General features: G+C 47.8%; 1 protein-coding gene across 2 annotated transcripts in view; it reads left to right on the top strand.

Annotated features, from left to right (window-relative positions):
* Positions 1–18,143, top strand: part of PTN (pleiotrophin) — a 145,155-nt gene that overhangs the window by 89,007 nt on the left and 38,005 nt on the right. For both annotated transcript variants that reach the window (XM_075006901.1, XM_075006910.1), the window contains 2 exons: positions 4,315–4,488; positions 13,536–13,697. In XM_075006901.1, coding sequence (XP_074863002.1) covers positions 4,315–4,488; positions 13,536–13,697 — 336 coding nt within the window. The remainder of the gene's footprint in view (positions 1–4,314; positions 4,489–13,535; positions 13,698–18,143) is intronic.

The following is an 18,143-nucleotide window of genomic DNA, read 5'->3' as shown; positions in this document are numbered from 1 at the left end:
ATTCTGGTACTTCTGTAAATGGCATGACCCTCCCCACATTGGTATGACCTGGCACACATGGTACGTGTGCGGTCATGCTGGCAGGGGCAGAGTTGCACACTGTTAAAAATGGTGTCCCCTGTCTGATCCCAGACAAAACCATGTCTTCCCATGAGTGGTTTTGTCTCCATACTGGACAAAGGACAACATGGACACGGACAAGGCACACATAAAGAGGACTGCCGGGTTCAAAACTGGATGAATGCTTTACTTACTCTGAATATACGAACAAAGATCATGCCAATGTGACATGGAAACCCATCCATTAGGAAAAGGACTAAGACTTTGTTTCACGTAGGACTTGAGAAGCACTCATCTGGTAGTAACTGCTTTGATCAGCAATTACCCAGTTCTTATTTTAAATAGAGACTCTGCTTAGCTGGAAAACTCAGGCCTAGATTTCAAACCAGGATGTGACCAACTCTTATGGCTTTCACCATGAGAGTCATGTTTTTTGGATTTTTTGTTAAACTCCTACAGCTGTGAGACCTACGAATATTTCAGAATCTGAGCTTTCACATTAAAACAGACAGTAAATTTCCAGCCATTGTGGATATGGAGAGATTCTGGAAAATATGAATCATAATGGTGCAAAAAATGGAAAGTAAATAAAAGAGTTTAATGAATTAATTAAAACATCTTGGCCATGGTTACACTAGCAAGTTGTGCGGCAAAAGCACGGTTTTATCGAGAACACTAGTGGAGTGTCCACACACAAAATGGGATTTTTTTGTCAACAGTATCTTGACAAAACCCAGCGCATTCGCCGATAACCTGCTGTCTCTCCCAGATGAGGAAGAGTGGCTTTTGTCGACAGATTCTGTCGACATTAAAGCTCTGTAGATGCTCCTGGGGGTCTTCTTTCAACAGACAGAGCATCCAGAACAATGGACAGCCCTATCTGTTGTGCTTCTGGGTGCCTGTTTTGCTGAGAGAGCAGCTGGGCAGTCCAGCTGCTCTGGCAACAGAGAGGAGTGCTCTTCTGATTGGTTTTGTGTGTGGCCGCACTCTGTGGTCAGAAGTTTTGTTGGGAAATCTTTTCTGACAGTGACTTCTGTCGACAGATCGCTGTAGTGTAGCTGTAGCCCTTGTGATATTTTGAGGCCTGACTCACAACATCAAATGAAGTCCAGTGTCTGACCAGCACTCATGTACACTGGATTCTTATACCACCTATGTTTGGAGATGTTCAGGGCCATTATAAAAGTAGGATGGTAGCTATCATAAACGAAATTTGTATCCATGTTCAGATACACTGACACATCCTTTCCCTGCTAGTTTAGGCTTCTACCTCCAAAATTCAGAGTGTTCCAATATGAGGGATAGGGTGCTACAAAGATAAAGGCCCATTCACCCACATTCAAAGGGGTCTGCTATTCACAAAGTGCTCACACCCCTCTCAGTCCCCATCCACACAGGAAGCCTGGACAACACCTTCAATAGTTGAACCAGAGAATGTAAATTCATAACTCTGTTAGATTCTAAAAATCACGGACAGAAGAGAGACCCTGGCTTCATGACCTATTGTGGTCCACTAAACCCCACTCTCCCCAGCTTGGGTTTTTTAATTTATTTATTGCCCTCTCCCTGCCTCCCCTCTTACTGGAAAGGTGTTAATAGGCCACTTTACCCTGAATGGTCCTTCGAAATATGTGTGCTAAGCAATCTGCTCCATCTTGTATTTAGCTGTGCTGCTAAGTCCATTTCCCAGACCTGAAGAAGAGCTCTGTGAAAGGTGCAAAGCTTGTTTGTTTCACTAAGGCTGTATCTACACTAGCTCGCAACTTTGAAGGGACCGTGGTAATTAGGGTGTTGGGAGATTACTAATGAAGTGCTGCGGTGCATATGCAGCACTTCATTAAGATAACTCTCCCCCCTGGCAACTTTGAAGCATTAAACTTCGAAGTGCTGGCTTGCGTGTGGTCATGGCTCACCCGACGGTACTTCAAAGTTCCTGGGCTACTTCGAAGTCCCTTTACTCCTCAAAATTTTAACACTTCAGTGTTGCCGCAGGGGAGAATTAGCTTAATGAAGTGCTGCATATGCACAGCTGTACTTCATTAGTAATCTCCCAACACCCTAATTACCGTGCCCCATTTGAAGTTGTGGGCTAGTGTAGACACAACCTAACAGAAGTTGCTCTAATAAAAGATATTACCTCACCCACCTTATCATTCTACTCATCTGGAACCAGTATAGCTACAATAACACTGCATACCCCAAGTCCCCCTTGAAACATAAACTCCAGGCCCATTTGGTGGTTGGTATGTAATCTGATGAACTCCAGGCTCATTTGGTGGTTGGTATGTAATCTTTGCCCGCAAAAGCTTATGCTTCAAAATATCTGTTGGTCTGTAAGGTGCCACAGGACTTCTTCTTTTTGGTGTTTAATCTGAAAATGATGATATGCCACCAGCAGGGGGCAGAACATCCCCTTTGTAGCTACATCTACACTAGAGAGATTTTTCAATAAAATGCCAGTTTTGTCCACAAAGCCTGCAGTGCGTCCACGCTACAAATACAATCTGTCAACATACTGTCAACAGAACTCATCACTTTTGTGAACAGTCTTCTGTCTCCCCCTCACAAGGCAGAACTCCTTTCTTGACAGAATCTGTGGACAAAAAAGCCATGTGGACATTCCAGGGGGCCCTCTGTTTACAGACAGGGCTTCTGGGTCACCGGGCAAACCCGTCTGCTGTGCGTCCTGTAGGATGTTCTGTCGAGAGAGCAGCTGGGCAGTCTGACTGATCTGTCAACAGAGTGGATTGCTTTTTCGATCTGCTTTGTTTGGCCACAATCTATTGACAGAGGTTGTGTTGGAAGGTCTCTTCCAACAGTAACTTCTGTCAACAGATCTCTGCAGTGTAGACGTAGTCTGTGAGTATAGATCCATGACCGTTGACAGCTTCTAGACAACTCCCTTTTCTGGAGAGGGAAATCCTTCCCACAGTAACTCAGCGGCACAATACCACTGGCTTGTCTTAGACTCAGTGATCCGGTCTAATCTGGAGTGGGATTATCAGGTGTGCAATTTATGACTGGAAAGCCTGGTTTAAAAGGGATCCTTGTGCTCCATTTGGCACCACTAACTGGGATGTTAGAAGTCCAGTTGGCAACGCAGGGGGGACCTGGTGCTAAGGCAGGCTCTCTACTCTGCGTGGCTCTGTGTGGCTCCCGGAAGCAGCTGCCATGTTCCTACAGCTCCCGAGGTGGAGGCGGATTCTGCGTGCTCCCCATCCCAAGTGGTGGCTCTGCTGCTCCTGTTGGTCCTGAACCATGACCAATGGGAGCTGCAGGGATGGTGCCTATGGAGCATCCTTGTGCCTAAGAGTTGCAGGGACCTGGATGCAAACTTATGGGATCCATGGTAAGTAGTGTTAGAACCCCAAACCCACACCCTTGGTCCCAGTCTAAGGTCCCTTGCTGCTCCCAGATTCCCCCACCAGAGCCTACACCTTGCAACCTCCCACTGCACTACTCTGCTCCGGTCCTGATCCTCCACCTGTATCCCAAAACCTTCTTCTCTGGTCCCATGTCCACAGCCAGAGACCTCACCACTCACACCAACTCCCAACCCTAGCCTGGAGGCCTTTCTTGTACCCCAATTCCCTCATCCCCAGCCCCTCTCCTCAGCTTTCGCCCCCCTCCCACATCTCACATCCCTGCTTTAGTCCAGTGAAAACAAAAAAGCAGTCCAGTAGCACTTTAACGACTAACAAAATAATTTACTAGGTGGTGGGCTTTTGTGGGATACACCCACTTCTTCAGAGGCTGTTCTGGTATGGCTATGGTCTGAAGAAGTGGGTCTATCCCACGAAAGCTCACCACCTCATAAATTATTTTGTTAGTCTTTAAAGTGCTATTGAACTACTTTTTTGTTTTGATAGCATATAGACTAGCACAGGTTCCTCTTTGTTACTAATCCAGTGAAAGTGAGCGAGGATGGGAGAGAGTGAGTGATGGAGGGAAGGATAGAGCTGGGATGGGGCTTGGAGAAGGGGGCTGCAGGGAAGGAATCAGGGGTGTTCATTTTTGTGTTGTTAGAAAGTTGGCACTGCTAGTCTGGAGTCCATATGAGGTCAGCCTCTAGACAGGCAATCAACCTGCAACCTGCAGCACCAGGTGAAAACCGCAGTTTTAATCCATTCAAGGAAATTATGAGAGTCCCTTGTTTACTTGTTTACCTACTGGACTGTTTGGAGCGGAGGTGCTGGGCTGGGTACTGACTGGCCACTTTTCTTGTTTTGGTTGGGTTTTTTTGGCTCCATCCAGAGAAGAAAGTGAAGAAGTCCGACTGTGGAGAGTGGCAGTGGAGTGTGTGTGTACCCACCAGTGGAGACTGTGGCCTAGGGACCCGTGAGGGTACTCGCACTGGAGCTGAGTGCAAACAAACTATGAAGACCCAAAGGTGTAAGATCCCCTGCAACTGGAAGAAGCAGTTTGGAGGTAAAAGCTGCTCTGTCTTAAGGGATTTACTTAATCTCCTATTTCAGCATTGGGAGGTGATCCTCTGAGTGTGCTCGCCCTGGGCGCCCATGCAGGATGTATGCTCTACCTTTCTCTGCAGTGCTTCATGTTCAGTACAGCGACAGCCAGCTGGAAATTTTTCACTTACTTTTTTGGGTGAGAGATGGCTTTGGGAAGGGAAATGTGTGCAAGTCTTTTAAAAATTAAGTTATTTTGCAGTGTTTCATGGGGTCAGACAAAGGAGGGAGAATTATTTCCACACCAGCTTGGATTACAGCCCATTCAGGAAGTGTTTCACTTAGGCTGCTTCTACACTCGCCCCCTCCCGTTGGAGGGGCATGGTAATGAGGCAATTCAAAGCAGGCTAATGAGGTGCTAACGTGCATATTCAGTGCCTCATTAGCATAAAGGCGGCCATGTGAATTTCTAAGTGCAGACTTCGAATTGCAGATTGACAGTGTAGAAGGGGACAGCTTCGAAATAAGCGCCCCACTTCCACACTCTCTTACTCCCACAGAGCTAAATATACATGTTAGCGCCTCATTAGCGTGCTTTGAATTGCCTCATTACCGTGCCCCCTCCGACAAGAGGGGGTGAGTGTAGAAGCAGCCATTGATATACTCTGTGAAGCAGGGGTGGGGCACCTCTAGCCCACAGTCTGGATCCAGCCCTCAGCTTGCTTTGATTCAGCCCAAGAGCCTTGTGGCTCATCCCTCCCCCTGTGCAGTGGCACAAGCCGGCCCTGGCCCTGGGGGAGGTGCTGTGATGGGGTGTCCCTCCCCCCTGCAGCATGCAAAGCCACAAGTGCCCCCTCGGGAGCTGGACCAGGTAGGCAACTCAATCCACTGTCCCTCCTACACCTCCTCTCCCTCTCCCCTGCCCCCTCTACCCGACACCCTGACTTCCCACCCCACCCTGCTCCTGCACCTTCACTCCCAGATCTCACTCTCTGACCCCACTCCTGCATGCTCCCATCTGTCCAGATTCTACACCCTCACACTCAGCCCCCACTTGCAACCCCCTCCTACCCAGACATCCCACCCTTCATCCCACTGCAGCACCCCTCCCTCCCATTCAGACTCACCATCCCCCACCACTACCCCCAGGCCACTCTCTGGCAGCACCCTTCTGCACACTGAACCCCTCATTTTGGCCCCACCCCGGAGCATAGGGTGGCCCACAAAAATACTACCCCCAGAACGACCCAGAAAAGTTAATTCAGCCCTGGAGGTAAGCCCTGAGCCTTGGCGCCTCCCTCCAGCTTGGCAGGAGTGTCTTTTTTTTCCTGCTTCTCGCTCAGGGCTCAGGCCAGTGAGGGGAGAAGGTGGATTTTGCAGGTCTTCAGGGACAGAGATTGAGTAGTTGCTTGTTTAGGTTGTCAGAAGGCAGGGTATTCCAGGTGGAAGGTAGATGTAAGCCAATACTTGTTTTTTTGATGTGATGGACAAACTGAGAAGTCTGGAAAATAAAATGATTACTTCTGAACTGAAACAGACAGTTTTTATCCTTCCCAAAATACAAAATGCATTGTTCTGGTCAATTCAAATCAATGCTTCAAAACAAAATGGTTTATTTCAGAAAAGTCTGTTTTACTTTTTCATTTTTTGTCTGATGAAAGCTATTTGCTAAATGTTATCCTAATTCACTGTTTCAGTTTAATAAACACTGTCTTAAACTATGGTCTGCCGAATACTGGTGTTCTGTGAACAACTTGCAGGTATGCTGTGAACATGTGACACTTTTTTGATATCATATACTGAGGGTGTATATTTCTGTTATTGAAATGAGATAAAATGTTACTTCTTCCTCGAGTGTCCCCGTGGGTGCTCCACGGTAGGTGTTGGACTCGCCCCGGTGCCGCAGGTTGGATCTTTCCAGCAGTTTCTGCCGGACTGCGCATGCACCGGTGCGCGCCGCTCCCTTGCGTGCTCCCAGCCACGTGCGCAATCCGGTCCCCGCCAGTTCCTCTTTAACCGCCATCGGCTGCAGACGGAATCCGCTCAGGCTACTGCCAGAGTTAGCGTATTTAATGTTTTTAAAGTGTTTAGAGTTTCTTTTTCAGTCTTTTAGCTTAAGTTAGCTTGTTATTGTTTTCAAAAAAAAAAAAAAAGAGAGTAAAAAGTAAAGTTTACAGCCTTAGTAGCAAGCGGAGCAGCGGAGGCCCGGGGACGTAAGGCCATTAGGCCTCCTGCCACAGCAGACTGAGTCCAAGAGGGGAACAGGCACAGAGAAGGTGCTAAGTACCCTATTAACAACTCAAAGGCTCACCACAATGTCCTCTTCAGGATTCAAAAAGTGTGAGTCATGTCGCGAAGCGATGCCGGCCTCCGATGGGCACAGTCTGTGCATTAGGTGCCTTGGGGAATCTCATGTCACCCAGAAATGCTCCTTCTCCACAAAGCTCACAGCCAGAGCAAGGAAGGACAGAGAGATGCGGCTGAAAATGCTGCTCTTTGACAAGGCCCTCCAGCCAGACGTGCCGGAGCGGCCTCAGCAGGAGGGACCCGCAGGGGCCCATAAAAGGAAAGCTGCTTCCCTAACCCCATCAGCGCAAAAACAGAGGAAGCTTTCACCAACCCGATCCCTGCCGGCAGCCACAGCGAGCGGGACGGGTGGAGTGCATAGTCCCCAGCCGCAGTTGCAGCTGAGCGGCGGCGGCGCGGAGACGCACATGGCAGAGGCTGAGCCTCCGATAATCAAACAGCCGCCCCGCACCATGGGCAGGGCGGCGGCCAGGCAAGCACTAGAACCGGCGGCACCACAGCTAGCGGCACCGACCCCCGGGGAACCGGTGGTGCAGAGCTCTCAGGCACGCGGCCTGCAGGCACCAGGGGAGACCACCTGCGTGGCACCGCAGCGGAGCGTGCCGAGCGTGGCGCAGACAGCGGGGCCGAGATCCCTGACACGGAAAGGGGCGGAGCCAGCCCCACAGGGGAGGGGAAAGGCAGCACAGAAAACCCGGCACCGCAGCCCTTCTCCAGACAGGGCTGCAGGGCTACTCGCTCTAAGCCCTCCACTTATGCTGCAGACTCCAACGAGGCGGCAGGGGTCACCTCCAGTATACCCTGAGCCCCCATCCCCGTTCCTACAGCCAGCACCACCATGGCTCGGACCACCATCACCCTTCCTGGGCTTTGAACCCCTGGAGTAATATCACAAATCAGTCTCACCATTGTCTCAATCACCCAGGTGATCTCGCTCCCCCAGACGCTGGGGGTATGCGCCTCGAGAGTGGTCCAGGTCTCCATCCCAGGAACCGTGCCCGTGTTGCCATGGTCGCCCCTATCATGCAGGGCATAGACGCCATAGGCATAGCCCCAGGGACAGGTCCCCTCAGACGGTTCACTATCCCTGAGGGCAATCGCGGACGGGGACGGAAATGCAAGTATCTCAGGGGGAGTTGATTCTGGAACCCCAAGATTTCCCCTTGCAAGCCTCCAGCGAGAAGATGTATCACCGTCCACAGGACCCAGAGGGATGCAGAGAGGCTTACCCTAGTGGTTCCTCTCTATCCTCCCCCGACGAGGCTACGGCACCAGGGGACGTCCACCCCCCGGACGATCTCAAACAGTTCCAAGAGCTGTTTAAAAGGGTGGCCTTTACGCAAGGCATCCAAACAGCAGAGGTGCAGGAGAAGCACCATAAGCTCCTCAACAAACCTGAGACCTCCGGCCTCTTCCAAAATAGCTATTCCGCTCGACGAAGCAATTATGGAGTCTGCTACCACGATATGGCAGACCCCTGCGCCCGCTCCGCCTATAAACAAGAGAGCGGATAAGAAATACTTCGTCCCGGCGAAGGGCATGGAGTTCCTGTTCAGTCACCCGCAACCAAATTCTCTGGTGGTGGAATAGTCTCAACAGAGGTCGAAAACTTCTCGGTACAAGACAGGGGGAATGGACAAAGATGCCAAGAAGCTAGAGTTATTCGGCAGAAAGGTCTACTCCTCCTCTACCCTACTGTTGAGAATGGCAAATTACGCAGTGCATCTTGCGAACCATAATTTCGACAACTACTCCAGGCTGACTTCCCTCATGGACTCGCTTCCAGAGGACAAGAAGCCGGTGCTCAAGGCCATCGTGCAGGAAGGCTACGCAGCCTCGAGGACAGGAGTTCAGATTGCCCTAGACGTAGCGGATACGGCAGCACGCTCAACAGCTACGGCAGTGGTCATGCGCAGGGAGTCCTGGCTCCAGACATCGGGTATCCCGAGGGATCTGCAGGTGAAGATCATTGATGTCCCCTTTGACACGCAAAAGCTGTTTGCTGAATCAACCGACTCGGTCCTTCATTCCAGTAAAGACTCAAGAGCTACTCTCAGGACCTTGGGGATTTACACCCCTCCATACAGAAAGAAAAAGTATTACCCCCAACAAAGACGATACCAGTATCAACCACAGCATCCCCAGTACCACAGGGGCTACGAGCAAGGGCGACATCAACAGCACTGACAGTACAGAACTCCCAGGTGACGTTCCCAACAGAGCCGTGCATCCTCGGGGCATGGCCAAAGGCCACAAGTTTGACACACAGATCGAGGGCTGCACTATCACTACCATCGCGCAATGTCATCCGAAGCTACTATTCCATCATCGCCTCCGACCATTCTACGACCAGTGGCAAAAGATCACCACAGACAAATGGGTACTGGAGATCATAGCCACGGGTTACGTGATTCCCTTCCAGTCGCTCCCACCGCCACGAGCTCCACCCAGACCCCACCTAAAGGACGCCTCCCACAAAACGAGACTCAAGCAGGAGGTAGACCATCTTATGCTTATAGGGGCAGTGGAAAGAGTGCCGGAGCAACTCCTAGAGAAAGGGTTCTACTCAAGATACTTCCTCACAGAGAAAAAGACAGGAGGCTGGAGGCCCATCCTAGATCTTCGAGGCCTCAACCGGTACTTGCGCAAGCAACGCTTTCGGATGATCACAGTCGCCTCTATACTTACGGCACTGGACAATGGAGATTGGTTCGCAGCCCTCGACTTACAAGACGCGTATTTCCACATAACTATTCACCCGGCTCACAGGCGTTTTCTCCAGTTTATGGTAGGCAAAGAACATTTTCAGTACAAGGTTCTGCCATTCGGCCTCTCCTCGGCCCCCAGAGTCTTCACCAAGACCTTGGCAGTGGTGTCAGCCTACCTGCACAGACAGGGGGTATTTATATTCCCATATCTGGACGACTGCCTACTGAAAGGGGCCTCGAAGGAGGAGGTACTTCTCATGATACGCGTCACAGCAGACACGTTCTCTTCGCTGGGCCTGGTCATCAATCTGGCAAAATCAAAGATAGACCCCGCACAGGACATAGAGTTCATAGGGGCACGTATAAATTCCATCACATCAAGGGTTTATCTACCAGATGCCCGCTTTCGCGCCATTGGTTCCCTTGTGCAAGTCATCACCTTCAGCCCTACGGTGCTGGTTCTGACGTGCTTACAGCTGCTGGGCCACATGGCAGCAGCAACATTTGTGGTACAGAACGCTCGATTGCATATGCGCAGCATGCAGCACTGGCTGGCGAGCGTCTACAAACCGGCAGCACACACCGTCCACAGGGCGGTGTCGCCCACAACAGAGGTGCGCAGATCCCTGCAATTGTGGGTGAACCCCAAGAACATGCTAACAGGGGTGCCCTTTCACCAACCACAAATATCTGTTTTTCTCACTACCGACGCCTCCCACATAGGGTGGGGAGCACACATGGGCGAAAAGGTGACGCAAGGACTGTGGTCCTCCACGGAACAGTCACTGCACATAAATATACTGGAGCTCAGAGCAGTGTTCAACGCCTGCAAACCTTTTGAGACCATATACAAGACAAAGTAGTCAGGATCAGTACAGACAATACCTCCACCATGTTTTATATAAACCGGCAAGGAGGAGCTCGGTCCCGTGCCTTATGTGCGGAAGCAGTCCGATTGTGAAACTGGTGCATCGCCAACAATATAACCTTGAAAGCCTTGTATTTACCAGGCGCTCACAATGTGAAGGCAGACCAGCTGAGCAGGCGCTTCACACTCACACACGAGTGGCAGATCCGTTCCGATCTGCTACAACCGATTTTTCACGCATGGGGATTTCCCCAGATAGACCTGTTTGCCACTCAACACAACAAGAAGTGCCCGCAATACTGCTCCAGAGCAGGACTGGGACGGGGGGTCACTGGGGGACGCATTCGCGATCTCGTGGAGGGGCCCCCTGCTCTACGCATTTCCTCCCACAGTGCTTATCCACAAAGTCTTGCAGAAAGCCAGGAGAGAGAGAGCCCGAATGATCCTAGTAGTCCCAACGTGGGATCGACAGCAATGGTTCCCCTTACTCCTGCGCATGTCGGACCGTCCACTGATGCCCCTCCCGGTGGCGCCGGATCTGCTCACACAACCCCAAGGGTCCATAGTGCATCCACACCCCCGAGGCCTGCGACTGCAAGCATGGCTAATCCTTGGCTCAGCTCCCTAGAGAGCACGTGTACGGAGGGAGTGCAACAAGTCCTAGAAAGGAGCAGGAGGACTTCCACCAGGAAGACCTATAAGCAAAAATGGACTCGATTCACTGCATGGTGTTCTACCAAGCAATTAGCCCCCCTTACTGTGCCTATACCCGCAATACTAGAGTATTTACTGGACCTCAAGAGAGGCGGACTCTCCCTATCCTCGTTGAAGGTCCACCTTGCCGCTATATTGGCTTTCAGACATGGAGAGGAAGGGCACACGGTGTTTGCCCATCCCATGGTTACCAGGTTCCTCAAAGGGCTGGTAAACCTATACCCCCCTCGGAAACCGCTTCCACCTTCGTGGAGCTTGGACCTGGTGCTTAATGCGCTAACGGGACTACCGTTTGAACCCTTAGCCACGGTTTCCCTCCGTCTCCTTATGATAAAGACGACCTTCTTTCTTGCAATCACGTCAGCTCGCAGGGTGAGCGAGCTTGCGGCAGTTATGGCAACGCCACCCTGCACAGTATTTTCCAAGGAGGCGGTAACCTTATGGCTGCATCCAGCCTTTGTTCCCAAAGATTCTTCAGAGTTTCATATTAACAAACCTATAGTTTTACCTTCGTTCTATCCAAAGCCTCATAACTCCAACAAAGAGGCGCACCTACACCTCCTGGATGTGAGGAGGGCGCTGGCTTTCTATATAGACAAGACTAAGTCCTTCCGGAAAACGGATAGACTCCTAGTCTCTCTCGCTCCCAAATCAAAAGGAGAAGGTCTCTCTTCGCAGAGAATCTCGAAGCACACTGTATCCTGCATAAAAATGTGCTACGAGCTTAAAAAGACTCCTTTACTGGCCCCGCATAGGGCTCACTCCACTAGGGCGGTGGCGGCATCAACAGCCTTTTTCAAGGGCATTGCGCTAAAAGACATTTGCAGAGCGGCGACCTGGTCATCCCTATGACACCTTCGCCAAGCATTATGCTCTTCACAGGGTATTCCAAGAGGATACCTGTCTCTCGACAGTGGTCCTCTCGGGGACAAGCTGCACATAAACCGATTACCCACTTCCTATCTTGGGTTACTGCTGGGTAGTCACCTATCGTGGAGCACCCATGGGGACACTCAAGGAAGAAAGAGAAGTTACTCACTGTAGTAACGATGGTTCTTCGAGATGTGTCCCCATGGGTGCTCCACCACCTGCCCATCCTCCCCGCTTTGGATCTCTGTTTAGTGTTTTTCAGGAGCATCCGAGGCGGTTGGTCAAGAAACTGGCGGGGACCGGATCGTGCACGTGGCCGGGAGCGCGCGAGGGAGCGGCGCGCACCGGCGCATGCGCGGTCTGGGCGAAACTGCTGGAAAGATCCGACCTGCGGCGCCGGGGCGAGCCCGACACCTATCATGGAGCACCCACGGGGACACATCTTGAAGAACCATTGTTACTACGGTGAGTAACTTCTCTTTCTTCATTGCTATGATACCTGATTAAATTACTTCATTTTGTGTTTTCTGTATATGTTACAGTTTGGGTACTTTTGGTATGACAACAAATTTTTTTGAAAAAAATGTTCATAGGCATTTTGCATAAAAAAGAATTAGGCTACGTCTACACTAGCTCCAGAACTTCAAAAGTGCCAGTTTCGATTGCGCGTGGCTCATCTACACAAGGTCCTTTTGCGAAAGAACCCTGCCTGCTTTGAAATTCCCTTGTTCCTATTTGGTTATAGGAATAAGGGGATTTCAAAGTACGTGGGGTACTTTCGAAAAGGACCTTGTGTAGACGAGCCATGCGCGATCGAAAGCAGCACTTTCAAAGTGCCACAGCTACCATTATGCTAATGAGGCATTTCATATTCATGGCAGCACCTCATTAGTATCTTTGGATTAGGTTCATTATCATGCCCCTTTCGAAGTTCTGGGGGTAGTGTAGACAGAGCCTTACTGTTTGGTGTTCTGTGGTGTCAAAAAGTTTAAGAAACATGGCTCTAAGCTGCCACAGGACTGCTTATTATTTGGAAAACCTTATACAGTGAGTGATGTGTAAATAGCAGCATAATGAATGGAAGCAAATATGTTCTGTTTAATATATTTTCATTTCTTGATGAGAAAAATTAGATATTAATGGTCTGATTCTCCCTGGCCTCACACCTTGCATAGTCATATATGCCTGTGCAAAGTGATTGCAGAGTATTACTATTCTGGTGTGCTGCTTTTCATACGTCATTTGTAAGTGATTCCACAAAGCAGTAGAGAATCAGGTCTTTTGAATCTGGAAGACGTTTTCCACTAAATTGTCTCTTGCTTTGTAATTTTTGTATTAAAAAGTAATTTTTTTGTAATATTAAGCCAGTACACAGCAAGAGCAAGATACTTATGCTTTTAAATTAGATCATACTGGTGGGAAAAATTACCTCCAAAATTGTCCCTTGAAGTTTTGCTCCCTCCTTCCTATATCTCTGGATGTGTGATCCACCTGCCTGAAATCCCTGGCAGTATGTGCCCACCTGATTAGACTTATATTTTATTAATGCTCCATGATTCTTTTTTTTTTTAACAATTCTTTGTGTTCCTTCACTCTTTGCAGCAGAGTGTAAATACCAGTTCCAGGCTTGGGGAGAATGTGACCTGAATACTGCCCAGAAGACTCGAACTGGAAACCTGAAGAGAGCTCTTCACAATGCTGACTGCCAGAAAACTGTCACCATCTCAAAACCCTGTGGGAAGCTTACCAAACCCAAACCTCAAGGTACAGCCCATTTGCTGCTGCCAGTTGTACACTATTCCACATAAATCCAATTGCTGCAGAAATTTCAGATGCCTTAATGGGAAGTCAGTAGTAAAGAAAGGATTGTACTCTCTTACACGTTGCTCTGGCATCTGATCTTCCAGCCAGGAGTAAATGTGTCCGAGTCCTGGGATCTTGATAGATGGCAGGTGCTATAAGTATTTGGAATCCCACACTGAAACCCATTGCAAATGTACCACCGCCAGTTTGTTTTAGCGATGGGTATTGATACTGTCATGGCTTCAGGGTACAGAAGCTCTTCACACATCTCCTTTTGATGGAAATAAACCATCAGGAAGAAGAGAAAATGTTTCTAACTATCCAAATAACTTTTTCTTATGTCCTTACTGACTTTCCCTTGGATTGGGAGCACTGTTCTCACAAGTCATGGGGAGAAGACGTTATTTTCCCTGTTGCAAAGTAAATGAATGTTCTGTGCACTTTGGATCATGTGGTCACAGGCATAAGAGAAGTGTTTGCTAGGCTAGGGGTGGGAGGAAGAAGGGGTTGTCTGTTGCCACCTGCTGCAATTAACAATGCTATTCCCAGTATGTGGGCAGCCATAAGTCTCACCAATTTATCCTGTTTCCATGTGTGTCAGACTCTCTTCGTCAATATCAGGCAAACTTGTTTTCTTTCTAATCACTTGGGCTTTTTAATGAGCTCTTCTGCCGCAGCAGCAGCTACAGGATAATTTATAGTGGGCGCTTAGACTACATAAAGTCCCACTGTGCCTCTGACAACATGCCTCATGTGCACCATGTGGGGCACAACATAAGGCCATTTGTTTGCTAGAACAGATGATATTTTTACCTGAAAACCAGCTGAGGTTAAGCAGAGTCCAGGGTTTTATATTGCTTTCTTTCGCTGAATAAATATAAAAAATGCTGCATGGCCATGTCTATAATAGCCCAAATCTTCGAAATGGCTATGCAAATGGCCATTTCGAAGATTACTAATGAGGTGCTGAAATGCATATTCTTTGCCTCATTAGCATGCTGGCATCTGTGGCTCTTTGAAATTGCCGCGTTATGCTGCCGCGTGGCTTGTCCACACAGGGGTCCTTTTTGAAAGGACCCTGCCAGGTTCAAAATCCGCTTATTCCTATCTGTTGGTAGGAATAAGGGGATTTTGAAGTTCCTGGGGTCCTTTCGAAAAGAACCCCTGTGTGGACGAGCCGCGTGGCAGTGAAACACGGCAATTTTGAAGAGCTGTGGCCGGTGGCATGCTAATAAGGAGCTGAATATGCATTTCAGCGACTCATTTGTAATCTTCGAAGTGGCCATTTGCATAGCCATTTCAAAGATTTGGGCTAGTGTAGACATAGCCCATATGATGAAAAGTGACAGATGGCACTTCAGTTAGCAACCCCCCAAATGTTGTCACTGGATCACTAATGAGCAAGAGTGCATTTGTTAATGACCTGCTCCTTATGTCTCAAATGATACACACCTTCTTAAGGTTTTGTGTGTTTGAGAGAGAAAGAGAGAGTGCACGAGAGCCCTTTATAGTCAGTAGCTATAGTACTGTACTGTAGTACTGGAGCTAATCTGCCTTGTGCATCATTTACAGAATTGCTGGATGAGTTTTGATTCTAGAATCTGTGTTGATGATGAACGATGTTCAAAGAACCCACTGGATTTTCAGGGACTAGCTGAGTTCTACTGTTCTAGCAGGAAGAACCATTTTCATTTTGATATGTAAAGTAGCATGGAAGTCGCTGAACTGGGGAAAAACCAGGCTCCTAGTTTTTTTCTTTGGGGAGGGTGGTATGTATGTGTGTGTTTATGGAATCACTTGGCATTTGGTAAGTTATTGGATAAAGCTTCGTCTTACGCTCTCAGAAGGACTCTGCCATCCCTGTCCTCACTTGTCTATTGCGCCGTCCTTCAGCTTTGCTGAGTCAGCATTTTCTATTAATGATTGACAGACGTGGGGCAGAGTGAGACAAGCAGAAAGGAGCTTGCATAACACTTTAGGGGAGAGAGATGTAGCCAGAGGGTGGCGAAGCAGCCTTCAAAGTTTAATGTTTTTTAAGCAAGCTTTGCAGGGAATCTTTTAGGAGCCCTCATTAAATGGGAACTGGCTTGCCTGAATCAGGATAATGAATCACTCTTAACAAGCAGTGGAGCTACATGAATTTAGAGAAGTCGTGTAAGTTTGGGGATAGGGTGAGAAATTAGAACATATTTCAGGATGGCATAAAAATATAGGTGTACTTTCTTTAACTGACCCAAAACACCTATGCTGCTGAAATGCTGAATGGGGGAAGAACATATTTTTGTTTCAGAAAGTGACTACATGCTTCTGGAGGAAGAAGGAATTATAAGATAGATTTTGGTGCCCACCTAGAATGGACTCAGTTAAACTGGGACCTTGTTTAATTTGTTAGAAGAGAAATGTGTTGTTTTGGTGCAGAGTAGTATATGTAACACTCTGTAACCACGTGCTAAAATTCTTACAAACTGCTGGTGAACTGCAGTGTCATAGGTTGGCTGTTATTCCCACCAGTGGTCACATACAGCAGCAAGTATAGCAGCTGTTCAGTAACTGAGATTCTCCATCAGATTAATTTTTTTCACCTCTAGCCATTATGCTTCAAGAGCAGCCTCTCTGTTCTTTACCAGCAGGAAGGTAAGCTCTGATTACCTCTCCAGCAGCGTGAGGCTGAAAGGGATGAAACAAAGCAAGCAAGCAACTACATGCTGGAAATACAAAGTGGAATATTACCCTGTTTAAAGACAGAGAGTTAGTTGGGCTCAATTTCAAGACAAGTCAAGAGTACCAAAACACATTCTACAGGAACAGAGATATGGCCCTACTGGATCAGACGGTCCATCTAGTCCATTATCCTGGACAGTGCATGCTTCAGAGGAAGGTGTAAGTACTTGCAGGAAGCAGTTGTGGGATAGCTGCCTTCTGAGCCCTGGTAGGTAGAGGTAGACTTACACCGTGAAGATTGAGGACTTTTAGCTCATTCACAATTTCATTTAAATTGTTTTTTTTTTCTTAAAACTCTGATGCTCTCATTATCCATGTAAGCATCCACTCTTTTCCTGAGTCCTGCCAAGCTATTGGCTTCCATGATGTTGTGTTGCACTAAGTTATACAGACTAATGGTGGGTTTTGTGAAAAAGTATTTCCTTTTTTCTTCCTTGAATTTGTTGCCTTTCAATTACACTGAATTTCCCTCTGTTCTGATGGCATGAGAGAATGTAAATAGAAACTCTTGACCTATATTCTTTAACCATCTATTATTTTTATATACTGCTATCATACTCTCTCTTATTTTTCTGCTCTGTATGCTAAATAGGTACAACTAGTTTTCAGTCTCTCTTCATAAAAGCTTCCATACTTTCAATGCTTCTTGTTACACTTTCTTGAATTCTTCTATATCACTAGTTTCCAACCATTTTTTTCATGAATCACTTGTAAATTGCTGAGGGTCTAGCCAGATCACTTAATGATCTTTCTAAATGTTGTTTGTAACTTTAGCGAATGTCTTTTTGGGGCCAGTACTTGCCGGTACTAAGTACCGGCACCTTGGCAGCCCCAGCTGCGGGATTGGCGGAGGAAGGGTGGGGAGCCTTCAATCGGCTCTTCTTATTTTTTTTGGACAAAAAAGCACTGCCTTCTAGTAGTACTATTGTGCACAATAGTTAACAATTGTAAAGTTAGAAGCACTATATAAAAATCCTGAATAGAAATGAATGTTTTTGGTCAGTACTTTCCCTGTGACAATGATGACCAGTAAATCCAATATAGGTAGATTAGCTGAATTATGTGTGATGAAAACCATGCATACACATCAGCCAATTAAATGTGTGTGAAGTAGTAGGGTAGCGTTCAAATAAGATCTTTATCCTACAAAACACCTGGCAGCATCTGAGTGCCTCCACTAATTAGAGCGTGGCCCATCATTCTCTTGTGTGCAACAACCCAGGTGTGCACCTTAAAGGGGACTATAGTTAGTTGGAGGGAACTATGCATGGGCCACCTGAATGGAGCTCATGCATCACTAGTGAGCCACGGACCACAGTTTGAGAACCTCTGTCTTATATTATTACTAAATTGGTTTTGAGATGTATTTATTATTCACCACCTATTCACTATGCATCTTCTTGTATGACCATTTCTATGCATTGAGCCGAGCTCTTCATTGAGCAGTCCAGAATGACACCCATGTGTTTTCTTTCAGTTGAGTTAATTTAGAATCGAGTAAGCTGTATTGGAAGTTCTCGTTATTTCTTCCATTTTAAACTTTTTAGTGGAGACCTAACCAATATAAGGGATGGAACCAACGAAATTAGTTTCCAGATTTTTTTATAATTATCTCCAATCTCACCTGACTATAATTTTGTATTATCTGCACGTGTTGCTACCTCACAGCTTATCCCCTTTTCCAGC

This window comes from Carettochelys insculpta, chromosome 1 (assembly GCF_033958435.1).
Source record: "Carettochelys insculpta isolate YL-2023 chromosome 1, ASM3395843v1, whole genome shotgun sequence".
Lineage (NCBI taxonomy): Eukaryota > Metazoa > Chordata > Testudines > Carettochelyidae > Carettochelys > Carettochelys insculpta.
The sequence above is the reverse complement of the archived record's forward strand: the minus strand, read 5'-3'. Positions and strand labels throughout refer to the sequence as shown.